This window comes from Scomber scombrus, chromosome 4 (assembly GCF_963691925.1).
Source record: "Scomber scombrus chromosome 4, fScoSco1.1, whole genome shotgun sequence".
NCBI lineage: Eukaryota > Metazoa > Chordata > Actinopteri > Scombriformes > Scombridae > Scomber > Scomber scombrus.
In genome coordinates, this window is record NC_084973.1 from 27,448,215 (window position 1) to 27,473,489 (window position 25,275).

Here is a 25,275-nt window from a genome sequence, read left to right on the forward strand (position 1 = left end):
TAGTACTATTTTACTGCTGTTTCTATTGTTATTTTATTGCTATTGATGCTGCAGTGTTGAGGAGCCAAAAACCCAATAATGTTACCCCCTTATTCTTGAATAATTGGATGTAACAATTAGAACCCGACTGATATATTGACCTATCATCGGTATTGGTGAATATGTTGTCCGATATGTGCCAATATTTGTTTTATTGTTTAAAGTTTTATAGGCAGCATTTTATGTCTATTAGACCCTTGTTCTTAATTCAAGTTTAATATATAAATATTTATTTTTGTTTTGTACGGGTTTTTTTTGTTTTAAAAAATCACAACTAATTATAATTATTGTATAAAAAGACATGAAACATTAATCACCACTGGGAATTTAATAACGTTTATTGTTAAACTGTGAAGTGTCCTGCCTCCATTACATATCTTTTATCTTCACATGTGTTCTATAATCACTTTTGAGGGATCGTTGCAAAAAAAAAAGAAAAATGATCATTTATGGGTCAATGACGTATAAGGATTTGGAACAACTCAATTGTAGAATAATAAAAAACAAGCATATCTAATGCAGTAGTTCAAACATTCAGAATGTTGTGTACCTGAAGATCCATATTATACATTTGAAATTAAGTGATTTTAGTGGGTTTTTTCAAGAATGATTGGCACTGGCCTTTAAAAAAGTCATGTGGTGCGACCATGATTCATCTTGAAATAAATTAATATACTTTTTCAGTAATATAAAGTGTTTGGAAACAAAGTATTTGCATTTTTTAAACATTTTTTGTAAATGATGATCTTTTATTTATATAAGATATTTCAAGATGAATCATGGTCGCACCACATGACTTTTTTTTCAGGCCAGTGCCAATTAATCTTGAAAAACCCACTAAAATCACTTTCAAATTGTAATATGAATTTTCAGGTACACAACATTCTGAATGTTTGAACGAGTGCATTAGATATGCTTGTTTTTATTATTTAAAATTGAGTTGTTGAAAATCCTTATACGTCATTGACCCATATATGTTCTGTGCATAACATTATCAGCCAATATAATGATATCAGATTTTTTTTTGCTCCTTTATATCTGTTTCGGCATCAGCCCCAAAATCCAGGATTGGTAGGGCCCAAGTAACAATAAATGAATACCAAATGATTTAATTGACTAGAAGTTAGACCAATTAGAGAAAGTATAAAAATGACTATTAAATATCCCCAAATTAAAACCAGAGTCAGCACTTTAACTTCATAGTCAATCTTTTATTTCAAATGTAGTTTGTTGCAGAGCAAAGCCAACACAGCAACAATGTGCATCCTTTCATATACATATGAATACTGTATGACTTGTTTGTAGACTATGGCAAAAATCTGGGGGTAAAGAAATTCTCATGTTTTAGTCTCACAGTGGAAAAAGCAGAAATCCTTTAAAGGTAGTAAGATTATTGGTATAATCGTATGCACTACGGTGGGCAGGTAAAACCATATAGACCACATCCCCCTTTTCCAGCTGAAGAACTAGTGAATTAGAAAGTATGGTATAGCCATGTTCATCATTGATATTATAATTCCTCAACAGTCTCTTGTCATTGTGATAGAGAGTAACATCACTTTGGACACTCTTCCGGTAATCCATTATATTGAATGAGAAGTAGTAGACTCCTCTGACTGGGGCTGTGAAGTGACCTGCATCAGAGGAGAAAATCAGTGAGGCTTTTTCCTGCTGTTGAACTACCTCTTCTCTAAGTTCAGTAGGCTGTTGCTTCTCAATACTTTGGTCAGGCTGCTGTAGGTGGGTTTGTCTAATCTGAAGGAATTGTTGTTCAGTGCTCTTGCTTTGTTAACGTCACATTACCCAGCGACTGTATAGTCTGTAAAAGTTGAGAGCTCTCTGTTACACATTCAGTGAGTCAGTTTGCATCCCATAATGTTTATAGAAAGTGATATAACAGAGAGATATAAGTGATCACCTTAAAACAGACCAAAATCCTGTCAAAGCCTTTGCAGAACATTTCATTCTCTTGTGTTTTGTAAACTATCTGTAAATGTCTGTGCAAAGGTTTTGAAAAGGTTTCACAAAACTGCATAAAAGTGAAACTCACTTCATCATGAAAACCTTATCAGTCACCAAATGAAATGTAATTACATGACACAAAATCACACAAATGACTCAATGTTGGCAAAGTACCAACGACCTGGCTCAAGTCCTCTGAGAGGACACAGAGAAACTCCATTAAAAGTGTTATGATGCATTGTAAAAGGTAAAATGGGTGAAATCTCAAAAGAGTCAATTCAAAGAGAAATGTCTCCTCCTCAAACAACCAAGTGTGCAGCTGGAGCCATATTGGAGAAAAAAGAAATTACAGAAGATGGAGTGAAAGCTGTTACAATTAATACATATTAAAAACATCTAACAAAGAATTATAATGAGTTCATTACATTATAATAGTTAATTTGTGTGTGTAGCAGAAAGAGATGAGTACCTGTAGTTGGACTGTAGGCCTGACCAAAGTTGGTGAAGACTTTACTGAACTTAAGTGTGATGTCAGTACTGAAGGGTCCAACTTGTCCATCATCAGTCAGACCAAGTGAGAACGCCACCTTTGGTTGGTCTGTGTGAATGTGAGAAGATTCACATAGAGGAAAAAAATAGCTCCACTTATAAACAGTTGATGAACAAATTGTATTGTGTCTCTTTTGGTGAATAGTATTCATAGAAACTGTTGTTACTCTGATCCTGTTGCATTTGGACTTTTTGAACGGAGCATGGAGCTTCTGTGAGACGGCAGTACCAGCAGGCTGATTACTGGATGAAGTTACTCTTTAATAATGATATAAGCAGTTTACCTGCATTCTGTCTCTTGAGCTCCTCCACCTCGTTTTCATTGGTGTTCATTCTGGTCTCCAACACTGTCAACACATTTAATATTAATATTATTGTGAAGTATGTTTATGGTCAGCAGGTTTCAAATTGTTAACATGATCACTATGGAGGCTGACCTGTGCTCTTATCTTCAAATGCTGTTACTCTGGATTGAAGATCTGCAATAGAAGGAAAAATTAATAATCAGATTGATAATTGATCAACAACCAGATTAGAAACCTAATATTGAACTTGTCTCTGCTTTGGCTTCTCTTCATTTTGCGAATTAAAATTGGCAAACGTTCATCATGAACCACACCTTAATATCAAATAAATATATTATTATTGCTAGAATACAATAAAAAGGAAAGTTTTTTTGCATTTCATTTATTATTGTAGTTTACCTGCATTCTGCAATAGAAGAAAAAATTAATAGTCGGATTAATAATTGATCAGCAGGCAGCGTTTTTTTACATTTTATTGATTGTTGTAGTTTACCTGTGTCCTCCCTCTTGAGCTCCTCCATCACATTTTCACTGGTTTTCATTCTGGACTCCAACACTGTCAACACATACAACATTTTTATTTTAAAGGAGATAATCTACATAACTGGAACTTGAAATACCTGTATGTGTACCTAATAAACTAGCAGCTGTGTATTTTGCAGTTTACTGCTGTTCTTAATAATGATATAAGATGTTTACCTTCATTCTCTATCGTGAGTTCCTCCACCTCGTTTTCACTGGCGTTCATTCTGGCCTCCAACACTGTCAACACATTTAACATTAATATTATTGTGAAGTATGTTTATGGTCAGCAGGTTTCAAATTGTTAACATGATCACTATGGAGGCTGACCTGTGCTCTTATCTTCAAATGCTGTTACTCTGGATTGAAGATCTGCAATAGAAGGAAAAATTAATAATCAGATTAATAATTGATCAACAACCAGATTAGAAACCTAATATTGAACTTGTCTCTGCTAAATAGATTAATATCTTTTGACTTCTCTTCAGTCACTTTGGGAATTAAAAGTGGCAAAATTTCATCCTGAACCACACCTTAATATCAAAGAAATGTATTCTCCTTGCTAGAATACAATAAAAAAGTATTTACATTTTTTTGATTGTTGTAGCTCACCTGTGTTCTCTCTTTGGAGATCTTTGACCACATCTTCAGTGACAGTCATTCTGAACTCCAACACTGTGAACACATTTAAAAACATTTATTTTGAATCTTAGATATTAATCTCAGTAAACATCTTAAATAAATTGTTACATTTTATTCTTGAGTTTGACAGCAAAACAATCACAAACATGAATTCATTATATATTATTTTATAAAAATATAAATATCTACCTGCATTCTTGCTTTCACTGGCTGTCAGTCTGGCCTGTATGGCTGGAATAAAAGCAGTAAATTACTCCTAAAAGTAATGTCTATGTGAACATTTCATGAATTTGTTGATCACTATGTGAATGAACCTGTATTCTGCTGCTCCAGCTTCTCCATCTTGCTCTTGCTGTTGCTCAGTTCCACACTGTGTTTGATGGCCACGTCTCTCAGCTCCTTCAGCTCAGCCCAGATGTCAGGGGTGATGTTGGTCTGATCACTGGTTGCTATGACACCCAGGATCTCAGACTGAACCTCCGTCTGAGTGATATCATTCCCTGTCACCCCTCCACTCTCACCCTGAGCCCTCGTCCAGTACAGACAGAGCAGCAACACCAGAAAAGCTGCGGCACGCCTCATTGTGAAATATCACCTCTTTAGACAGCAAGATGCAGTCTGACACCACTCCTTCAGTTCCTGTCTTTATATACACGTAAAACAGGTCACTGAACTGCTGTATGAGAATTAAACAGGTGTCTTTGATAACGAATTCAAAAATAACACCAAAGATCCTTGAACACTGAACTTAAAGCAAACAACAAGTTAGAATGATGTTCTTTCAAAATCATTGGTAATGAAAGTTTGTAGTGTAAAGAGATGATAAGAGTAATGTCAGTCTTTTATTTTTCATAAGTATGTATGTGTTTGTTTCTCAGACTCAGGTTGTAAAGAGTCTAGGTCATGGGCCATTTGATGAGTATTTTATGTGTCTTAAAGCATTTATTGCAAATCCAACATAACAAACAATATGCACTAAACATACGTAAAGACTCTACTACACTGTTTAAAGCTCTAGAGTTTATAGATGGATCCACAGAGTGTTACTGTAGGAGTTTGTGTTTAACAGCTAAAAACCTTCTCCTCCCACTCCGTCCTGTCCTGCCATCTAAGAGAGAGAGAGAGAGAGAGAGAGAGAGAGAGAGAGAGAGAGAGAGAGAGAGAGAGAGAGAGAGAGAGAGAGAGAGAGAGAGCCGAAAGACATACATAAAAAAAGCCAAAAACATACTGAGAGACTCATCTAACCGTGGTCACCCATTGTTAGAGCGGTTGCCATCATTCTTCAATAATTTACAGAAGAGCTAACAGACTAATTAAATTTCCCCTCGTGGATAAATAAAATAATTTTGAATTTTGAATTTGAATTGAATTTGAATTTGAATGTCAATCAAAAGCTGTAGTGAATTTAAATGAGGGCATGTGAGGTCGCAAGATCACAACATCACATGAGAATCCATCTCATCAGGCTTCAAGTTGTACAATCAGTGTCATGAATCCAGCTGCATCACAAGGTAAGACAGTGATAGAAGTGATGGACAGATGGTTCATCCAATCACCTGCCAAAGTAATTTTAAGTGCCTGATCCTTTCCAGTTTCCAAGGATGATTTATCAGATGTTTCTGTGTAACAAACCATCTGGTGGCTCAGGTTACCCCAAACAAACACTGATAAAAGTTTTCCCTGCTGTAATCATTCCTCCTGTTCATACTGGCTATTTAAAGATCCTGTTCATATGTGTTTTTAATCTAAGTGATGAGATAAAAAAAATCAACAGTGTGTCCAAACAGTCATTTTGTGAAAACAAAATTCATTTAAAAGTTTATTTGAAGCTTGAATGATGTTTCAGCAGTCTGAGGATATCTGTCACATTTACAGTCTTTATAGCATCAAATGTCCTCTTTGTGTTTCCCTGTTGAGCTGCAGTGGAAGTACAGTAACAAAAAGAGGGACTTTTGCATTTAAGAAACTGTAATGCTGAAATATATTTGACTCATTTGGACGACTGAAGCTTCATATTAGATTCTGATATCCTTTTAAATCCGAAAAAGGAGTGTGGATTTTGGCCTCCTTCACTTCCATTGCAAGTCCATTATGAAAGGATCTTCTAGTGGTCAGTATGAACAGGAAGAATTATTACAGCAAGAAAAACACACTTATTGTTCATTTGGACTCCTGACTATTGTCAGACTTGAAAAATTGTAAATCTGTCTTTCAGAAAGCTGCAGGGTGTAATTTATTAACTTTTAAAGGTTGCTACTCAATATAAACTGGAATAATTACCAGTAAGGAGTTTGAATTCAGGAAATATTTATAGTATATATATATGAACATATGATGTATTTGGAGTTAGAAGCCAAGAAAAGATGCAAAGTGTGAAGACAGAAGAACTTACAGCACTGGGAAGGAGCTCTGGGTCCAGGCCATAACGAGACTCAGAGTTGGGAGACCGCTGAAAGAAAAAGAAAGGCATTTTTGCATATGCACCCAAACATTTCTTACATGTCATGAGACTGAAGATGGCCTTATATTTCTAGTGAGACTTTTCTGGGCAGTCCAGAGATTCAAAGTACTTGCTGCAATATCAGGTCTAGAGAAAAGCCCTCTCTATTAAAACATTACATTTTTATTTTTTGAGGCTTATAAAAAAATATATATATATATAAGACACCATTGCCTGAAGTACATCACCGAGCACTACACTAACAAGAACAGACCAGTGAACACCAAAAACTGCTCAGAACTGCAAGGTGCATGGCTAGTAGCTGCTTTAATAGAGGATGAATCTACTACAACTGAAACAATTAGTTGAGTCACAGAGAATTAGTAAGTGACATTTTTGATGATCAATTAAACATTTTAAACTTTTTTCAAGCAAAAGAAGAATTCTCTGCTTCCTACTTTTTGTGTTTTATAGCTTTGTAAAATGAATATCTTTTGGTTATGTCATTGTTATTATTATTATCATTATTGTTTTGGTGATTTGTATCAGCAGTTTTTTAAACACCAGCAGGTCCCTGGCTGTTGTTTAACAGGGGTCACACCCACATATGTCTGAGACATGTTGAGGGAAGCTGTTTCTTTCTGCTGCTGTGCATTATTAAAAATATTACATAACCATTTCTGAGAGCTGACGACTTAATTTGCTACTTTTAAACAAAACAACACATTTAAAAGATGTGCATGGACTCAGGGAAATATTGATGGACATTTTCTCTATTTTATGACATTTTATAGACCAAACTATTCATTAACAAAATTGATGTTTTGAACCATAATATCTACTTTAATGCATTTTAAATGCGGTTTCCCCACCTGAGGCATGATGCTCCTCTCCTGTGCAGCTGCATCAGGGACAAACTCATTTATGGCTCCTGAGGAGAAAACAAGAGGAGTTAGACGATGCAGGAGAAACAATCATATTCTGATGTAAGTGAGCTGTTTCTGGTCTGACTGCAGCACTTAATGTGTGTGTGTGTGTGTGGGGGGGCTCTTGCCACTGTGTATGAAATGCGCTATATAAATAAAACTGCTTTGCCTTGCCTTGCCTTACTTGAAAGAATAAAAGTTGCATTGTGATCATTTTGGTGCTGGTATATAATCTGCATGTTGGGACTAATCAGTGATGATCTGTAAAGATAATTGGACTGTTTATGGATGAGTAAGTGCTACACGTTTTGCTTTAGTGCGTCTGGTCTTGCTGCTGATTTTTTTTAAACTATATTGATGCTGCTAAACCTGGGCTAGTTCATCATCATATGATTTTGTGAATCTGCGTGTGGGAGGCTCTGCAACATGTGTGTTAGCATGTCACACACAAAAAAATTAAATGAATAAATGAAAAAATCTAATGAATTGAATGAATCACAAAGATGCACTTCTACTTCATAAAACACTTAATGAAACACATTATTTAATACAGAGATAATCAACCCCTAATTTACCCTGAATCTTTTTTAACTTCCCGATTATTTATCAGAATACACACAGAATTTATTTATATATTTATTGTATTTTTTAGTACTATTTTACTGCTATTTCTATTGTACTGTTTTACTGTTTTACTGTTGTTGCTGCAGTGTTGTGGAGCTGAAACCCAACAATTTGACCCCTTATAGTTAACCTAAAATCCTAAAACTAAAACTGTTAATTAAAGACATGTTTTAATACAGAGGTTTAGATTTAGACATAGGTTTAGACATTGTAAATGTCAATGATAAATCCTCCATGCAAACAAAAGTAAAACACGGTGTTCCTCAGGGTTCAGTGCTTGGACCAATACTATTCTCCTTATATATGCTTCCTTTAGGAAATATTATTCGGAAACACTCAATAAATTTTCATTGTTATGCAGATGACACTCAATTATATCTATCAATAAAGCCTAATGAAATTAACCAGTTAACTAAACTACAAACATGCATCAAGGACATAAAGGCCTGGATGACCTGTAACTTCCTGCTGTTAAACTCAGAAAAAACTGAAGTTATTGTGCTTGGCCCTAAACACCTTAGAAACACATTATCCAATGATATAACTACTCTGGATGGCATTACTTTGGCCTCCAGTACTACTGTAAGGAACCTAGGAGTTATATTTGACCAGGATCTGTCCTTTAATTCCCACATAAAACAAATTTCAAGGTCTGCCTATTTTCATCTGCGTAACATTTAAAAAATCAGACATATTCTGTCTCAAAATGATGCTGAAAAACTAATCCATGCATTTGTTACTTCTAGGCTGGATTATTGTAATTCATTATTATCAGGCTGCCCTAACAAGTCTCTAAAGACTCTCCAACTGGTCCAGAATGCAGCTGCACGCGTTCTGACAAAAACTAGAAAGAGAGATCACATTACTCCTATTTTAGCTTCACTACATTGGCTTCCCATAAAATCAAGAATAGAATTTAAAATCCTTCTCCTCACTTTTAAAGCTCTTACTGGTCAGGCTCCATCATACCTTAAAGAGCTCATAGTACCTTATGTACCTACCAGAACACTGCGCTCCCAGAACGCAGGCCTACTTGTGGTACCTAGTATCTCTAAAAGTAGAATGGGAGGCAGAGCCTTCAGTTATCAGGTTCCTCTCCTGTGGAACCATCTCCCAGATTCGGTCTGGAGGGCAGACACCCTCTCTACTTTTAAAAGTAGGCTTAAAACTTTCCTTTTTGATAGAGCTTATAGTTAGCAAGCTCCTAGTTTATGCTGCTATAGGCTTAGACTGCCGGGGGACTCTTACCTCCATGATGCACTGAGCTCCTCTCTCCTCCTCTCTCTCTCTCTATCCATCCATCTATATCCAATAACATTCATGTACTATTAATGCATTCAGTAACCTACACTTCTTCCCCGGAGTTGTCTGTGCTTTCTCATCTCACAGGCAATCTGGGCCTGTAGACGTCCGGATGACAGATTCCAGTCCCGGACCTTCTAGCTTCAATGTTTATTTTCAATGTGCTACTCTCTCTCTCTCCTATTCTTCCTCTCTCTGCCCTCTACCCCAACCGGTCGAGGCAGATGGCCGCCCACTTTGAGCCTGGTTCTGCCTGAGGTTTCTTCCTGTTAAAAGGGAGTTTTTTCTTGCCATTGTCGCTAAATGCTTGCTCATGTGTGAATGTTGGGTCTCTTTAAAATTAAAACTTGAAGAGTACGGTTTAGAACCTGCTCTATGTGTAAAGTGCCTTGAGATAACTTTGTTGTGATTTGGCGCTATACAAATAAAGATTGATTGATTGATTGATACAGCAGTTTACACACACTATACATTATTTATATTTTTATTGTATTCATTAGTACTATTTTACTGCTGTTTCTATTGTTATTTTATTGCTATTGATGCTGCAGTGTTGAGGAGCCAAAAACCCAATAATGTTACCCCCTTATTCTTGAATAATTGGATGTAACAATTAGAACCCGACTGATATATTGACCTATCATCGGTATTGGTGAATATGTTGTCCGATATGTGCCAATATTTGTTTTATTGTTTAAAGTTTTATAGGCAGCATTTTATGTCTATTAGACCCTTGTTCTTAATTCAAGTTTAATATATAAATATTTATTTTTGTTTTGTACGGGTTTTTTTTGTTTAAAAAAATCACAACTAATTATAATTATTGTATAAAAAGACATGAAACATTAATCACCACTGGGAATTTAATAACGTTTATTGTTAAACTGTGAAGTGTCCTGCCTCCATTACATATCTTTTATCTTCACATGTGTTCTATAATCACTTTTGAGGGATCGTTGCAAAAAAAAAAGAAAAATGATCATTTATGGGTCAATGACGTATAAGGATTTGGAACAACTCAATTGTAGAATAATAAAAAACAAGCATATCTAATGCAGTAGTTCAAACATTCAGAATGTTGTGTACCTGAAGATCCATATTATACATTTGAAATTAAGTGATTTTAGTGGGTTTTTTCAAGAATGATTGGCACTGGCCTTTAAAAAAGTCATGTGGTGCGACCATGATTCATCTTGAAATAAATTAATATACTTTTTCAGTAATATAAAGTGTTTGGAAACAAAGTATTTGCATTTTTTAAACATTTTTTGTAAATGATGATCTTTTATTTATATAAGATATTTCAAGATGAATCATGGTCGCACCACATGACTTTTTTTTCAGGCCAGTGCCAATTAATCTTGAAAAACCCACTAAAATCACTTTCAAATTGTAATATGAATTTTCAGGTACACAACATTCTGAATGTTTGAACGAGTGCATTAGATATGCTTGTTTTTATTATTTAAAATTGAGTTGTTGAAAATCCTTATACGTCATTGACCCATATATGTTCTGTGCATAACATTATCAGCCAATATAATGATATCAGATTTTTTTTTGCTCCTTTATATCTGTTTCGGCATCAGCCCCAAAATCCAGGATTGGTAGGGCCCAAGTAACAATAAATGAATACCAAATGATTTAATTGACTAGAAGTTAGACCAATTAGAGAAAGTATAAAAATGACTATTAAATATCCCCAAATTAAAACCAGAGTCAGCACTTTAACTTCATAGTCAATCTTTTATTTCAAATGTAGTTTGTTGCAGAGCAAAGCCAACACAGCAACAATGTGCATCCTTTCATATACATATGAATACTGTATGACTTGTTTGTAGACTATGGCAAAAATCTGGGGGTAAAGAAATTCTCATGTTTTAGTCTCACAGTGGAAAAAGCAGAAATCCTTTAAAGGTAGTAAGATTATTGGTATAATCGTATGCACTACGGTGGGCAGGTAAAACCATATAGACCACATCCCCCTTTTCCAGCTGAAGAACTAGTGAATTAGAAAGTATGGTATAGCCATGTTCATCATTGATATTATAATTCCTCAACAGTCTCTTGTCATTGTGATAGAGAGTAACATCACTTTGGACACTCTTCCGGTAATCCATTATATTGAATGAGAAGTAGTAGACTCCTCTGACTCAGGCTGCTGTAGGTGGGTTTGTCTAATCTGAAGGAATTGTTGTTCAGTGCTCTTGCTTTGTTAACATCACATTACCCAGCGACTGTATAGTCTGTAAAAGTTGAGAGCTCTCAGTTACACATTCAGTGAGTCAGTTTGCATCCCATAATGTTTATATATCATCAGGCTTCAAGTTGTACAATCAGTGTCATGAATCCAGCTGCATCACAAGGTAAGACAGTGATAGAAGTGATGGACAGATGGTTCATCTAATCACCTGCCAAGTAATTTTAAGTGCCGGCTCCTTTCCAGTTTCCAAGGATGATTTATCAGATGTTTCTGTGTAACAAACCATCTGGTGGCTCAGGTTACCCCAAACAAACACTGATAAAATTTTCCCTGCTGTAATCATTCCTCCTGTTCATACTGGCTATTTAAAGATCCTGTTCATATGTGTTTTGTGATGGGGGTAAAAATCCACAGTGTGTCCAAACAGTAAGTTTGTGTAAAAAAATGCATGTAAACGTTTATTTGAAGCTTGGATGAGGCTTCAGCAGTCTGAGGATATCTGTCACATTTACAATCTTTTTAGCATCAAATTCCCACTTTGTTTCCCTGTTGAGCTGCAGTGGAAGTACAGTAACAAAAATACACTTTGGCACTTAAAAAACTGTAATGCTAAAATATATATACTCTTTTTATCTTTTTTTTTTTTTTTACAGAAAAAGGAGTGTGGATTTTGGCCTCCATCACTTTCATTGCAAGTCCATTATGAAAGGATCCTCTAGTGGTCAGTATGAACAAGAGGAATGATTACAACAAGAAAAACACACTTATTGTTCATTTGGACTCCTGACTATTGTCAGACTTGAAAAATTTTAAACCTGTCTTTCAGAAAGCTGCAGAATGTAATTTCTTTACATTAAAAGGTTGCTACTCAATATAAACTGGAATAATTACCAGAAGGAATTTGAATTCAGGAAATATTTATATATATATGATGTATTTGGAGTTAGAAGCCAAGAAAAGATGCAAAGAGTAAGGATGGAAGAATTTACCGCACTGGGAAGGAGCTCTAGGTCCAGGCCATAACGAGACTCAGAGTTGGGAGACTGCAGAATGTTTAAAAAAAAAAAAGACTCATCTTTACATAAATGCACCCAAACATTCCTTACATGTCATGGGACTGAAGGTGAAGATTTTGTGAATCTGCATGTGGGAGGTTCTGCAACATGTGTGTTAGCATGTCACCCACATGACTAATAAACATTCCTCTGCTGTAAGGTGGGAGAGTCCACTGAGGCTGCTGCTGGAGAGGAGAGGTGGGCACGACATAATGATTGTGGGCACTAATGGCAGACTGCACATTTGCACCATCAAATACAGGTTGAGGTGTACTCTTTGATGTTCACCTACATACACACAGCACATTAATAACTGCTGGTAAGGAATAGCTTACGGTTCATTATTATATTATTTGCAGTTGTTGAAATGCTCTGTTGTTAGCTTGACAGCACACATTTGTTCTTTATTTTGAATATAATGTTGAATGTTTGATATGACGAGCTAATAGTGTAAACCTTACTATTTGGTCATAGTTTTCATATTTTCATTGATGGCTGTATGTGCTGTCGATCTTTAGTTGCAGACGAGAGACCTCTGGTGGACATTTGGAGTATTGCTTGTACTACCGTGACTGTTAACAGCAGCAGTGCTATTGTCATTATTTCTGTGTTTATTCAACCAATTCTATATTTTCTGTAGTTTTTTAATGTCCTTCAGATAACAACAACGTCAAGAAGTCATTCTTGGCTGTTTATTCATACTGGATTAACTACAATGTACCCATCTATCTTTAACCATGTGGGACATTATTAAAGATTGTTGACTGAACTCCTGGATAGCTGCAGTTTCTCTAACAGAAGACTAAAGCCAGACTTGTATACGCCAGTATTCAATCAGATATATAATATATTTATTGTATTTTTAGTACTATTTTAGTGCTATTTCTATTGTTATTGTATTGCAATTGATGCTGCAGTGTTGAGGAGCTGAAACCCAATATTGTTACCCCCTTATACTTGAATAATGGGATGTAACAATAAGAGCCTGACTGATATATCGGTCAACCATATTATTGGCTGATACTGACCTATCAAACATACATAGGTATCGTTGAATATGTTGTCTGATATGTGCCAATATTTGTTTTATTGTTTAAAGTTTGATAGGCAGCATTTTATTAGGCGTTCTTAATTCAAGTTTAATATATAAATATTTATTTTTGTTCCGTGCGGTTTGTTTTTGCTTAAAAAAATCACAACTAATTATAATTATTGTATAAAATGACATGAAACATTAATCACCACTTGGAATTTAATAAAGTTTATTGTTAAACTGTGAAGTGTCCTGCCTCCATTACATATCTTTTATCTTCATAAGTGTTCGATAATCACTTTTGAGGGATCATTGCAAAAAAAGAGAAAAATGATAATTATAAATTCTGTGCATAACATTATCAGCCAATATATTGATATCAGATTTTATTTTTGCTCCTTTATATCTGTTTCGGCATCAGCCCCAAAATCCAGGATTGGTAGGGCCCAAGTAACAATAAATGAATACCAAATGATTTAATTGACTAGAAGTTAGACCAATTAGAGAAAGTATAAAAATGACTATAAAATATCCCCAAATTAAAACCAGAGTCAGCACTTTAACTTCATAGTCATTCTTTTATTTCAAATGTAGTTTGTTGCAGAGCAAAACCAACACAGCAACAATGTGCATCCTTTCATATACATATGAATACTGTATGACTTGTTTGTAGACTATGTAAGAAATGTGGGGATAAAGAAATTCTCATGCTTTAGTCTCACAGTGGAAAAAGCAGAAATCCGTTAAATGTAGTACGATTATAGGTATCATCGAATACACTACTGCTGGCAGGTAAAACCATGTAGACCACATCCCCCTTTTCCAGCTGAAGAACCAGTGAATTAGAAAATATGTTCCGGCCATATTCAACATTGTAATTCTCATTCCATGATACTCTCTTGTTATTGTGATAGAGATAAACATAACTCCATACGTTATAACGGGTATCCACCATAGTGAATGAGAAGTAGTAGACTCCTCTGACTGGGGCTGTGAAGAGACCTGCATCAGAGGAGAAAATCAGTGAGGCTTTTTCCTGCTGTTGAACTACCTCTTCTCTAAGTTCAGTAGGCTGTTGCTTCTCAATACTTTGGTCAGGCTGCTGTAGGTGGGTTTGTCTAATCTGAAGGAATTGTTGTTCAGTGCTCTTGCTTTGTTAACATCACATTACCCAGCGACTGTATAGTCTGTAAAAGTTGAGAGCTCTCAGTTACACATTCAGTGAGTCAGTTTGCATCCCATAATGTTTATAGAAAGTGATATAACAGAGAGATATAAGTGATCACCTTAAAACAGACCAAAAGCCTGTCAAAGCCTTTGCAGAACATTTCATTCTCTTGTGTTTTGTAAACTATCTGTAAATGTCTGTGCAAAGGTTTTGAAAAGGTTTCACAAAACTGCATAAACGAGAAACTCACTTCATCATGAGAACCTTATCAGTCACCAAATGAAATGTAATTACATTACACAAAATCAAAAATGACTCAATGTTGGCAAAGTACCAACGACCTGGCTCAAGTCCTCTGAGAGGACACAGAGAAACTCCATTAAAAGTGTTATGATGCACTGTAAAAGGTAAAATGGGTGAAATGTCAAAAGAGCCAATTCAAAGAGAAATTTCTCCTCCTCAAACAACCAAGTGTGCAGCTGGAGCCATAGTGGAGAAAAAAAGCAATTACAAAAGATGGAGTGAAAGCTGTTACAATTAATACATATTAAAAACATCTAACAAAGAATTATAATGAGTTCATTACATTATAATAGTTAATTTGTGTGTGTAGCAGAAAGAGATGAGTACCTGTAGTTGGACTGTAGGCCTGACCAAAGTTGGTGAAGACTTTACTGAACTTAAGTGTGATGTCAGTATTGAAGGGTCCAATACGTCCATCATCAGTGAGACCAAGTGAGAACGCCACCTTTGGTCGGTCTGTGTGAATGTGAGAAGATTCACATAGAGGAAAAAAATAGTTCCACCTATAAACAGTTGATGAACAAATTGTATTGTGTCTCTTTTGGTGAATAGTATTCATAGAAACTGTTGTTACTCTGATCCTGTTGCATTTGGACTTTTTGAACGGAGCATGGAGCTTCTGTGAGACGGCAGTACAAGCAGGCTGATTACTGGATGAAGTTACTCTTTAATAATGATATAAGCAGTTTACCTGCATTCTGTCTCTTGAGCTCCTCCACCTCGTTTTCACTGGCGTTCATTCTGGTCTCCAACACTGTCAACACATTTAATATTAATATTATTGTGAAGTATGTTTATGATCAGCAGGTATCAAATTGTTAACATGATCACTATATAGGCTGACCTGTGCTCTTATCTTCAAATGTTGTTACTCTAGATTGAAAATCTGCAATAGAAGGCAAAATTAATAATCAGATTAATAATTGATCAACAGCCAGATTAAATATATCATATTGAACTCGACTCTGATCAATAGACAAATATATTTTGGCTTCTCTTCATTTTGCGAATTAAAATTGGCAAACGTTCATCGTGAACCACACCTTAATATCAAATAAATATATTATTATTGCTAGAATACAATAAAAAGGAAAGGTTTTTGCATTTCATTTATTATTGTAGATTACCTGCACTCTGTCTCTTGAGCTCCCCCACTTCATTTTCACTGATTTTAATTCTGGACTCCAACACTGTCAACACATACAACATTTTTATTTTAAAGGAGATAATCTACATATCTGGAACTTGAAATATCTGTATGTGTACCTAATAAACTAGCAGCTGTGTAATTTGCAGCTTACTGCTGTTCTTAATAACGATATAAGCAGTTTACCTGCATTCTCTATCTTGAGCTCCTCCGTCACATTTTCATTGGTGTTCATTCTGGCCTCCAACACTGTCAACACATTTAACATTAATATTATTGTGAAGTATGTTTATAGTCAGCAGGTTTCAAATTGTTAACATGATCACTATGGAGGCTGACCTGTGCTCTTATCTTCAAATGTTGTTACTTTGGATTGAAGATCTGCAATAGAAGGCAAAATTAATAATCAGATTAATAATTGATCAAGAGCAGATTATAAATCTCATATTGAACTCGACTCTGAATAATTAAATATCTTTTGACTTTTCTTCAATTATATTGGGGATTAAAACTGGCAAAATGTCATCCTGAACCACACCTTAATATCAAAGAAATGTATTGTTATTGCTGGAATACAATTAAAAAATATTTACATTTTTTTGATTGTTGTAGCTTACCTGTGTTCTCTCTTTGGAGATCTTTGACCACATTTTCACTGGCAGTCATTCTGAACTCCAACACTCTGAACACATTTAAAAACATTTATTTTGAAACTTAGATATTAATCTCAGTAAACATCTTAAATAAATTGTTACATTTTATTCATGAGTTTGACAGGAAAACATCACAAACATGAATTCATTGTATATTTTTTTTATAAAATATAAATATCTACCTGCATTCTTGCTTTCACTGGCTGTCAGTCTGGCCTGTGTGGCTGGAATAAAAGCAGTAAATTACTCCTAAAAGTAATGTTTATGTGAACATTACATGAATTTGTTGATCACTATGTGAATGAACCTGTATTCTCCTGCTCCAGCTTCCACAGCTCCACACTGTGTTTGATGGCCATGTCTCTCAGCTCCTTCAGCTCAGCCCAGATGTCAGGGGTGATGTTGGTCTGATCACTGGTTGCTTTGACACCCAGGATCTCAGACTGAACCTCCGTCTGAGTGATATCATTCCCTGTCACCCCTCCACTCTCACCCTGAGCCCTCGTCCAGTACAGACAGAGCAGCAACACCAGAAAAGCTGCAGCACGCCTCATTGTGAAATATCACCTCTTTAGACAGCAAGATGCAGTCTGACACCACTCCTTCAGTTCCCGTCTTTATATACACGTAAAACAGGTCACTGAACTGCTGCATGAGAATTAAACAGGTGTCTTTGATAACGAATGCAAAAATAACACCAAAGATCCTTGAACACTGAACTTAAAGCAAACAACAAGTTAGAATGATTCTCTTTCTTAAAAAGTAACAGCATTAAAGGACAGGTTCACAATCTTTCAAGTCGCTGTGAAAACAACAGTCAGCTGCCAAAATTAACATTGAAATATTTTTTTCTTGCCATATTTATTCCTCCTGTTCATACTGACCATTAGAAGATTCCTTCATAATGCACTTACACTGCAAGTGATTGCAGCCAAAATCCACAGTTCTCCTCCTGTGCAAAAATGTACATAAGAGTTTATCTGAAGCTAATATAAAGCTTCAGCTGTCCAAAATATTCAAATCAAGTAGATATATTTCAGCATCACAGTCTTTTAACTGATAAGGTCACTCTTTTTGTTACTGTATTTCCAATCAGTTCAACAGTGGAACACTGTCAGAGGTATCACAAATAGGAAATGTGATACTAAAAAGACTGTAAATGTTTTAGATATCCACTTGATATGACTCAGACTGCTGAAGCCTCATATAAGCTTCACATCAATGTTTAAATGCACCTTTGCACAAAATAACTGTGTGAACAAACTGTGGATTTTGGTCCCTCATCACTTTCATCAAAAGCACATTTGAAGAAGATATTTTATCAGCCAGCATGAACAGGAGGAATGATTTCAGTGAGAAAAATCTCTTTCAGTCTTCATATAAGCACCTGACTGCTGTTTTAAAATAGACATGAAAAAATTGTGAAGCTATCCTTTAATGCTGAATTATCATCAGATCATCCTTGAACTAATGAGTTGATAAATGGTATTTCAGTGTCTATTCCTTTTGTGTGTATGTGTTGGTTTTCCAAGACTCAGGATTAAATATCCCCAAATTAAAGCCAGAGTCAGCAATTTTTACCTTATAGTCATTATTTTATTTCATATGTAGTTTGTTGCAGAGCAAAGCCAACACAGCAACAATGTGCATCCTTTCATATACATATGAATACTGTATGACTTGTTTGTTGACTATGTAAGAAATCTGGAGATAAAGAAATTCTCATGTTTAAGTCTCACAGTGGAAAAAGCAGAAATCCATTAAATGTAGTATGATCTCTGTTATCATCGTATACACTATAGCTGGCAGGTAAAACCATGTAGACCACATCCCCCTTTTCCAGCTGAAGAACCAGTGAATTAGAAAGTCTGTTCCAGCCATGTTCATCATTGTGATTCTCATTCCACAACACTCTCTTGTCATTGTGATAGAGATGAACACGCCTCCATACATTCTTTCGGACATCCACTGTATTGAATGAGAAGTAGTAGGCTCCTCTGACTGGGGCTGTGAAGAGACCTGCATTAGAGGAGAAAATCAGTGAGGCTTTTTCCTGCTGTTGAACTACCTCTTCTCTAAGTTCAGTAGACTGTTGCTTCTCAATACTTTGGTCAGGCTGCTGTAGGTGGGTTTGTCTAATCTGAAGGAATTGTTGTTCAGTGTTCTTGCTTTGTTAACATCACATTACCCAGCGACTGTATAGTCTGTAAAAGTTGAGAGCTCTCAGTTACACATTCAGTGAGTCAGTTTGCATCCCATAATGTTTATAGAAAGTGATATAACAGAGAGATATAAGTGATCACTTTAAAACAGACCAAAATCCTGTCAAAGCTTTTTTCTAGAACATTTCATTCTCTTGTGTTTTGTAAACTATCTGTAAATGTCTGTGCAAAGGTTTTGAAAAGGTTTCACAAAACTGCATAAACGAGAAACTCACTTCATCATGAGAACCTTATCAGTAACTAAATGAAATGTAATTACATTACACAAAATCAAAAATGACTCAATGTTGGTAAAGTACCAACGACCTGGCTCAAGCCCTCTGAGAGGACACAGAGAAACTCCATTAAAAATGTTATGATGCATTGTAAAAGGTTAAATGGGTGAAATGTCAAAAGAGCCAATTCAAAGAGAAATTTCTCCTCCTCAAACAACCAAGTGTGCAGCTGGAGCCATATTGGAGAAAAAAATTCAATTACAAAAGATGGAGTGAAAGCTGTAAAAATTAATACATATTAAAAACATCTAACAAACAAATTACAATGAATTCATTAAATTATAATAGTTAATTTGTGTGTGTAGCAGAAAGAGATGAGTACCTGTAGTTGGACTGTAGGCCTGACCAAAGTTGGTGATGACTTTACTGAACTTAAGTGTGATGTCAGTACTGAAGGGTCCAACTTGTCCATCATCAGTGAGACCAAGTGAGAACGCCACCTTTAGTTGGTCTGTGTGAATGTGAGAAGATTCACATTGAGGAAAAAAATAGCTCCACTTATAAACAGTTGATGAACAAATTGTATTGTGTCTCTTTTGGTGAATAGTATTCATAGAAACTGTTGTTACTCTGATCCTGTCGCATTTGGACTTTTTGAACGGAGCATGGAGCTTCTGTGAGACGGCAGTACAAGCAGGCTGATTACTGGATGAAGTTACTCTTTAATAATGATATAAGCAGTTTACCTGCATTCTGTCTCTTGAGCTCCTCCACCTCGTTTTCACTGGTGTTCATTCTGGCCTCCAACACTGTCAACACATTTAACATTAATATTATTGTGAAGTATGTTTATGATGAGCAGGTTTCAAATTGTTAACATGATCACTATGAAGGCTGACCTGTGCTCTTATCTTCAAATGCTGTTACTCTGGATTGAAGATCTGCAATAGAAGGCAAAATTAATAACTATGAATTGATCTACAGCCGATTTAAAATATAATATTTTCAGATTCACAAAAACAAAAGGTATTTCAAAACTATTCAAAGTCAACTTTGGGAAATTGATCGACCAAGTAAAAGCAGATCTTACAAAATGTGAAATTCTCCCACTGTCTCTAATAGGGCTAATAGCAGCAATAAGAATGAACATACTGCCAAGATTACTATTTCTTTTTCAGTCATTACCTATATATATACCTATTCCTGTTTCCACTGTCACTACAATCAATAAGTGGCTGCCAAAATGTATACGGCAAAGTAAACCACCCAGACTTAAATTTAAAAGGCTACCATGCTCAAAAGACAGGGGAGGTCTGGATTTGTCCAGTCTGAAAGAGAACTATTGGGCAGCTCAACGTAGGTCAACGGTTGCCTGGATCCCAAGACACTGATACTATATGGGTCAGAATGGAGCAGAGTGACTGCTCGGACCAGCCACTGGACTCAATCCCATGTTTCAATCAGGATCACTGAGGGAAATAGAAGATTACAAAGTATGGGTAAAAAACACTATAAAAACATGGTCAGTTGTAAGAAAAAAAGTTACAACTTCCTATGTCATTATCAAGAGCTATAAGGGAAGCAAATAACATAGATTTCCTTCCAGCTAGACTTTATACAGGTTTTAAAAGATGGGAAGTCCATTGTTTAATAGTTTTAGATCAGTTGTTTGAGGGGGATGTTCTGAAATCTTTTGAACAGCTCCAAAACAAATATGACTCACCAAATCAAGACTTTTTCAGATGCTCACAAATAGGACACTACTTACACAACCTTAATGCCCCATCATCTAATATAGAACTTTTTTTATTTTCTATTCTAGTATTATTATTATTATTTTATCAATTGAGGGAACAGTTAAAACAAAGCTCATATCACATATATACAAGATATTGTGGGAGAAATTAAAAAATAATAATCTGGATATTAAAAGAAAATGGGAATTAGAGATGAATATCATCATTTCTGATGAACACTGGGAAACTTCATGTAGCCAGGTACATAAGATAACTAGTAGCCCTAATTGCAAAAAGTTTGAATGGAAAATTAAAATTAGGTACTTCAAAACCCCACGTTACATCAACATGGAGCAATACCTCAGAATAGTGCTGGAGGGGATGTGGCTTGCTGGGAGACCACAGGCATACATTTATCAGAATATTGGCAAAATGTACAAAAAGAAATGAAATAATGCCCATTTATAGAATGACCATTATAATCGTCATACTTCATATGACTTGTCAGTTTTGATCCTATTCTTCTGTTGTAATGTATATCTCAATGTAATACTGTACATAATGCAATATTGTGATGATGAACAATCCTCATTTAACCTACATATTCTGTGTTATTAAGTCTTGCCCTTGATGGGTAAGGTCAAGAGATCCATGGACTAGTAACCGCCTAAAGACACTTATACCGATTACATTTATTATTTTATTTTATTGTATCTCTTATTGTACTGTATGAATACTTTATTGGATGACTGCACTTGATAAAAGGGGAAAAAAAAGTTTGAACAAATCTAATACTGAACTTGTCTCTGCTAAATAGTTAAATATCTTTTGACTTCTCTTCAGTCACTTTGGGAATTAAAACTGGCAACAGTTCATCATGAATCCCACCTTAATATCAAATAAATGTATTCTCTTTGCTAGAATACAGTAAAAAAGAAAAGGTTTTGCATTTTAATTTATTGTTGTAGCTTACCTGTGTTCTCTATCTTCAGCTCCTCCACCTCGTTTTCACTGGTGTTCATTCTGGCCTCCAACACTGTCAACACATTTAACATTAATATTATTGTGAAGTATATTTATGATCAGCAGGTTTCACGTTGTTAACATGATCACTATGGAGGTTGACCTGTGCTCTTATCTTCACTCGCTGTTACTCTGGATTGAAGATCTGCAATAGAAGGCAAAATTAATAATCAGATTAATAATTGTTCAGCAGGCAGCGTTTTTTTATTTATTATTGTAATTTACCTGTGTTCTCTATCTTGAGCTCCTCCATCACATTTTCACTGGTGTTCATTTTGGCCTTCAAAACTGTAAATACATTCAACATTTTTAGTTTAAAGGAGATAATCTACATAACTGGAACTTTAAATATCTGCGTGTGTACCTAATAAACTAGCAGCTATGTATTTTGCATCTTACTGCTGTTCTTAATAATGATATAAGCAGTTTACATGCATTCTCTATCTTGAGCTTCATCATCTCGTTTTCACTGGTGTTCATTCTGGCCTCCAACACTGTCAACACATTTAACATTAATATTATTGTGAAGTATGTTTATGGTCAACAGGTTTCAAATTGTTAACATGATCATTATGGAGGCTGACCTGTGCTCTTATCTTCACACGCTCTTATTCTGTTTTGAAGATCTGCAATAGAAAGCAAAAAATATTAATAATCAGATTAATAATGGAATTAAACATCTCATATTGAACTTGTCTATGCTAAATAAACGAGTATCTATTGACTTTTCTTCAGTTACATTGAGAATTAAAACTGGCAAAATTGCTATAATACAAAAAAAAAGAAACATTTACACAATACCTGTGTACTCCCGCTTGAGCTCCTCCACATCTTTTTCACTGGCGTTCATTCTGGCCTCCAACACTGTCAACAGATTTAAAGTTCATCACTAAAAGCTTCATTTTGAATCTTAGATATTAATCTCATTAAACATCTGTAAGAAATGGTTACATGTCATTTTTGAGTTTGACAGGAAAATAATCAGAAACATTAATTATATATAATTTTATAAAATATAAATATCTACCTGCATTCTTGCTTTCACTGGCTGTCAGTCTGGCCTGTATGGCTGTAATAAAAGCAGTAAATTACTCCTAAAAGTAATGTTTATGTGAACATTACATGCATTTGTTGATCACTATGTGAATGAACCTGTATTCTCCTGCTCCAGCTTCTCCATCTTGCTCTTGCTGTTGCTCAGCTCCACACTGTGTTTGATGGCCATGTCTCTCAGCTCCTTCAGCTCAGTCCAGATGTCAGGGGTGATGTTGGTCTGATCACTGGTTGCTATGACACCCAGGATCTCAGACTGAACCTCCCTCTGAGTGATATCATTCCCTGGCACCCCTCCACTCTCACCCTGAGCCCTCGTCCAGTACAGACAGAGCAGCAACACCAGAAAAGCTGCAGCACGCCTCATTGTGAAATATCACTTCTTTAGACAGCAAGATGCAGTCTGACACCACTCCTTCAGTTCCTGTCTTTATATACACGTAAAACAGGTCACTGAACTGCTGTATGAGAATTAAACAGGTGTCTTTGATAACCAATGCAAAAATAACACCAAAGATCCTTGAACACTGAACTTAAAGCAAATAACAAGTTAGAATGATGTTCTTTCAAAATCATTGGTAGTGAAAGTTTGTAGTGTAAAGAGATGATAAGAGCAATGTCAGTTTTTTATTTTTCATAATTATGTAACTGTTTGTTTTCCAGACTCAGGTTGTAAAGAGTCTGGGTCATGGTCCATGTGATGTGTATTTTTATGTGTCTTAAAGCATTTATTACAAATCCAGCACAACAAAAAAACAGAAAACCAAGGTGGTACAATTGAAAGCCAAATTAAAAAGGTATAGGTCTTAAGTTTGCTTTTAAAATATCTACACTCTCTGCTGCTCTCAGGTACTCAGGAAGGCTGCTCCACAGACCAGGACCAGAATAATAAAAAGATGCCTCTCTGTGGGTTTTTGTCTGGACTTTGGGAATAATTAAAAGGCCGCTACCAGAAGACCTGAGAGTTATAGAGGGTTCATAGGATAAAAGCAAATCTGATAAATAGGAAGGAGTAAGACCATTAAGAGCTTTATAAACCAATAAAAGGCCTTTTTAACTGTATTTTAGATATTAAATTATGGATGGCTGAGACTTTTCTACAGCTCAACCAGGACAAATCTCAAATTTTGGTCATTTGTACTGAAGCCCCGAGGTAAAAACTCAATGAGAAACTGCATGCACTGGCACTGAACCCCCGTCAACACCAAGACTGCATTTTATCATTTAAAACAACATTGCCAGAGGTCGACCGTTTTTCTCTCATGCCAGTACAGAGATGCTAATGCACACTTTTAATGCAGAATGGACAACTGTAATGCTCTGCTTTCCGGTCTCCCAAAAAAGAATATATCTCAGTTACAGTTCATTCAGAACTCAGCTGCATGTGTGCTGACAAAGACCAGAACGATAGCACACATTACACCGATTTTAAAGTCTCTGCACTGGCTACCTGTTTGCCTCAGGAATGATTTCAAAATGGAGACAAAACCCTTTATCTTCATAAGTTTTAAGGAGGTATAAAGTGGGATATATTTAATTTCAGAGGTTTAACTACTGGACAGAAAGATAATAATAATAATAATGCATTTTATTTAAAGGCGCCTTTCAAAGCACTCAAGGACACCTTACAAGGCACATATAACATAACAGTACATCAAACAATATAAATCAGGTAACATTTAGTGCAAAGATAAATAAATAAATATGAATGTGACTACATAGTGCATTAGTACAATAAATAAACAAGAATGTGATTGCATAGTCAGTATAAGACAGAGTATGCCACTCTGAATAGGTGCGATTTTAAGATGTCTCCTACTAAAGTCTATTCAGTCTTTGTGCACTGCAGGCTTGAAGTGTCCACATCACATTTGTGAAAGTTGAATATTGGACCAGGATTGGCTTCTAAACTAGTTGTGATGCATTATTTTATCTACTCATGTTTAATTTCTCAGTTTGCATTAGTTACCAATTAGTTACCAAGTACATTTTAACTTTGAGCTGTAAAGCACTTTGAATTGCATTTGATTTGTTTGAAAGGTGCTATATAAAGAAAAGTTGACTTATTGATAGCTGTGATGCTAATTTTGCCATGAATCCCATGTATTTATGCTAACAACATTAGCAATAAAAATATTGTTCAATTTTACTTT

The 25,275-nt window shown here is 35.5% G+C and overlaps 2 protein-coding genes across 2 annotated transcripts in view; both read right to left on the reverse strand.

Moving 5' to 3' along the window:
- Nucleotides 1-25,275, reverse strand: part of LOC133979073 (uncharacterized) — an 81,012-nt gene that overhangs the window by 45,864 nt on the left and 9,873 nt on the right. The window contains exons 4-10 of the mRNA XM_062417507.1: nucleotides 22,295-22,357; nucleotides 22,173-22,214; nucleotides 22,020-22,082; nucleotides 16,560-16,601; nucleotides 16,407-16,469; nucleotides 3,349-3,411; nucleotides 2,988-3,029 (exon numbers count right to left, since the gene is read on the reverse strand). Of these exons, the coding sequence (XP_062273491.1) occupies nucleotides 2,988-3,029; nucleotides 3,349-3,411; nucleotides 16,407-16,469; nucleotides 16,560-16,601; nucleotides 22,020-22,082; nucleotides 22,173-22,214; nucleotides 22,295-22,357 (378 nt within the window). The remainder of the gene's footprint in view (nucleotides 1-2,987; nucleotides 3,030-3,348; nucleotides 3,412-16,406; nucleotides 16,470-16,559; nucleotides 16,602-22,019; nucleotides 22,083-22,172; nucleotides 22,215-22,294; nucleotides 22,358-25,275) is intronic.
- Nucleotides 14,270-17,586, reverse strand: LOC133979077 (complement C1q-like protein 2). Its single transcript, XM_062417512.1, has 4 exons — nucleotides 17,181-17,586; nucleotides 15,765-15,827; nucleotides 15,401-15,529; nucleotides 14,270-14,604 (listed from the first exon to the last, which is right to left on the reverse strand). The coding sequence occupies exons 1-4, from the start codon at nucleotides 17,425-17,427 to the stop codon at nucleotides 14,321-14,323; spliced, it is 723 nt and encodes a 240-aa protein (XP_062273496.1). The 5' UTR covers nucleotides 17,428-17,586; the 3' UTR covers nucleotides 14,270-14,320.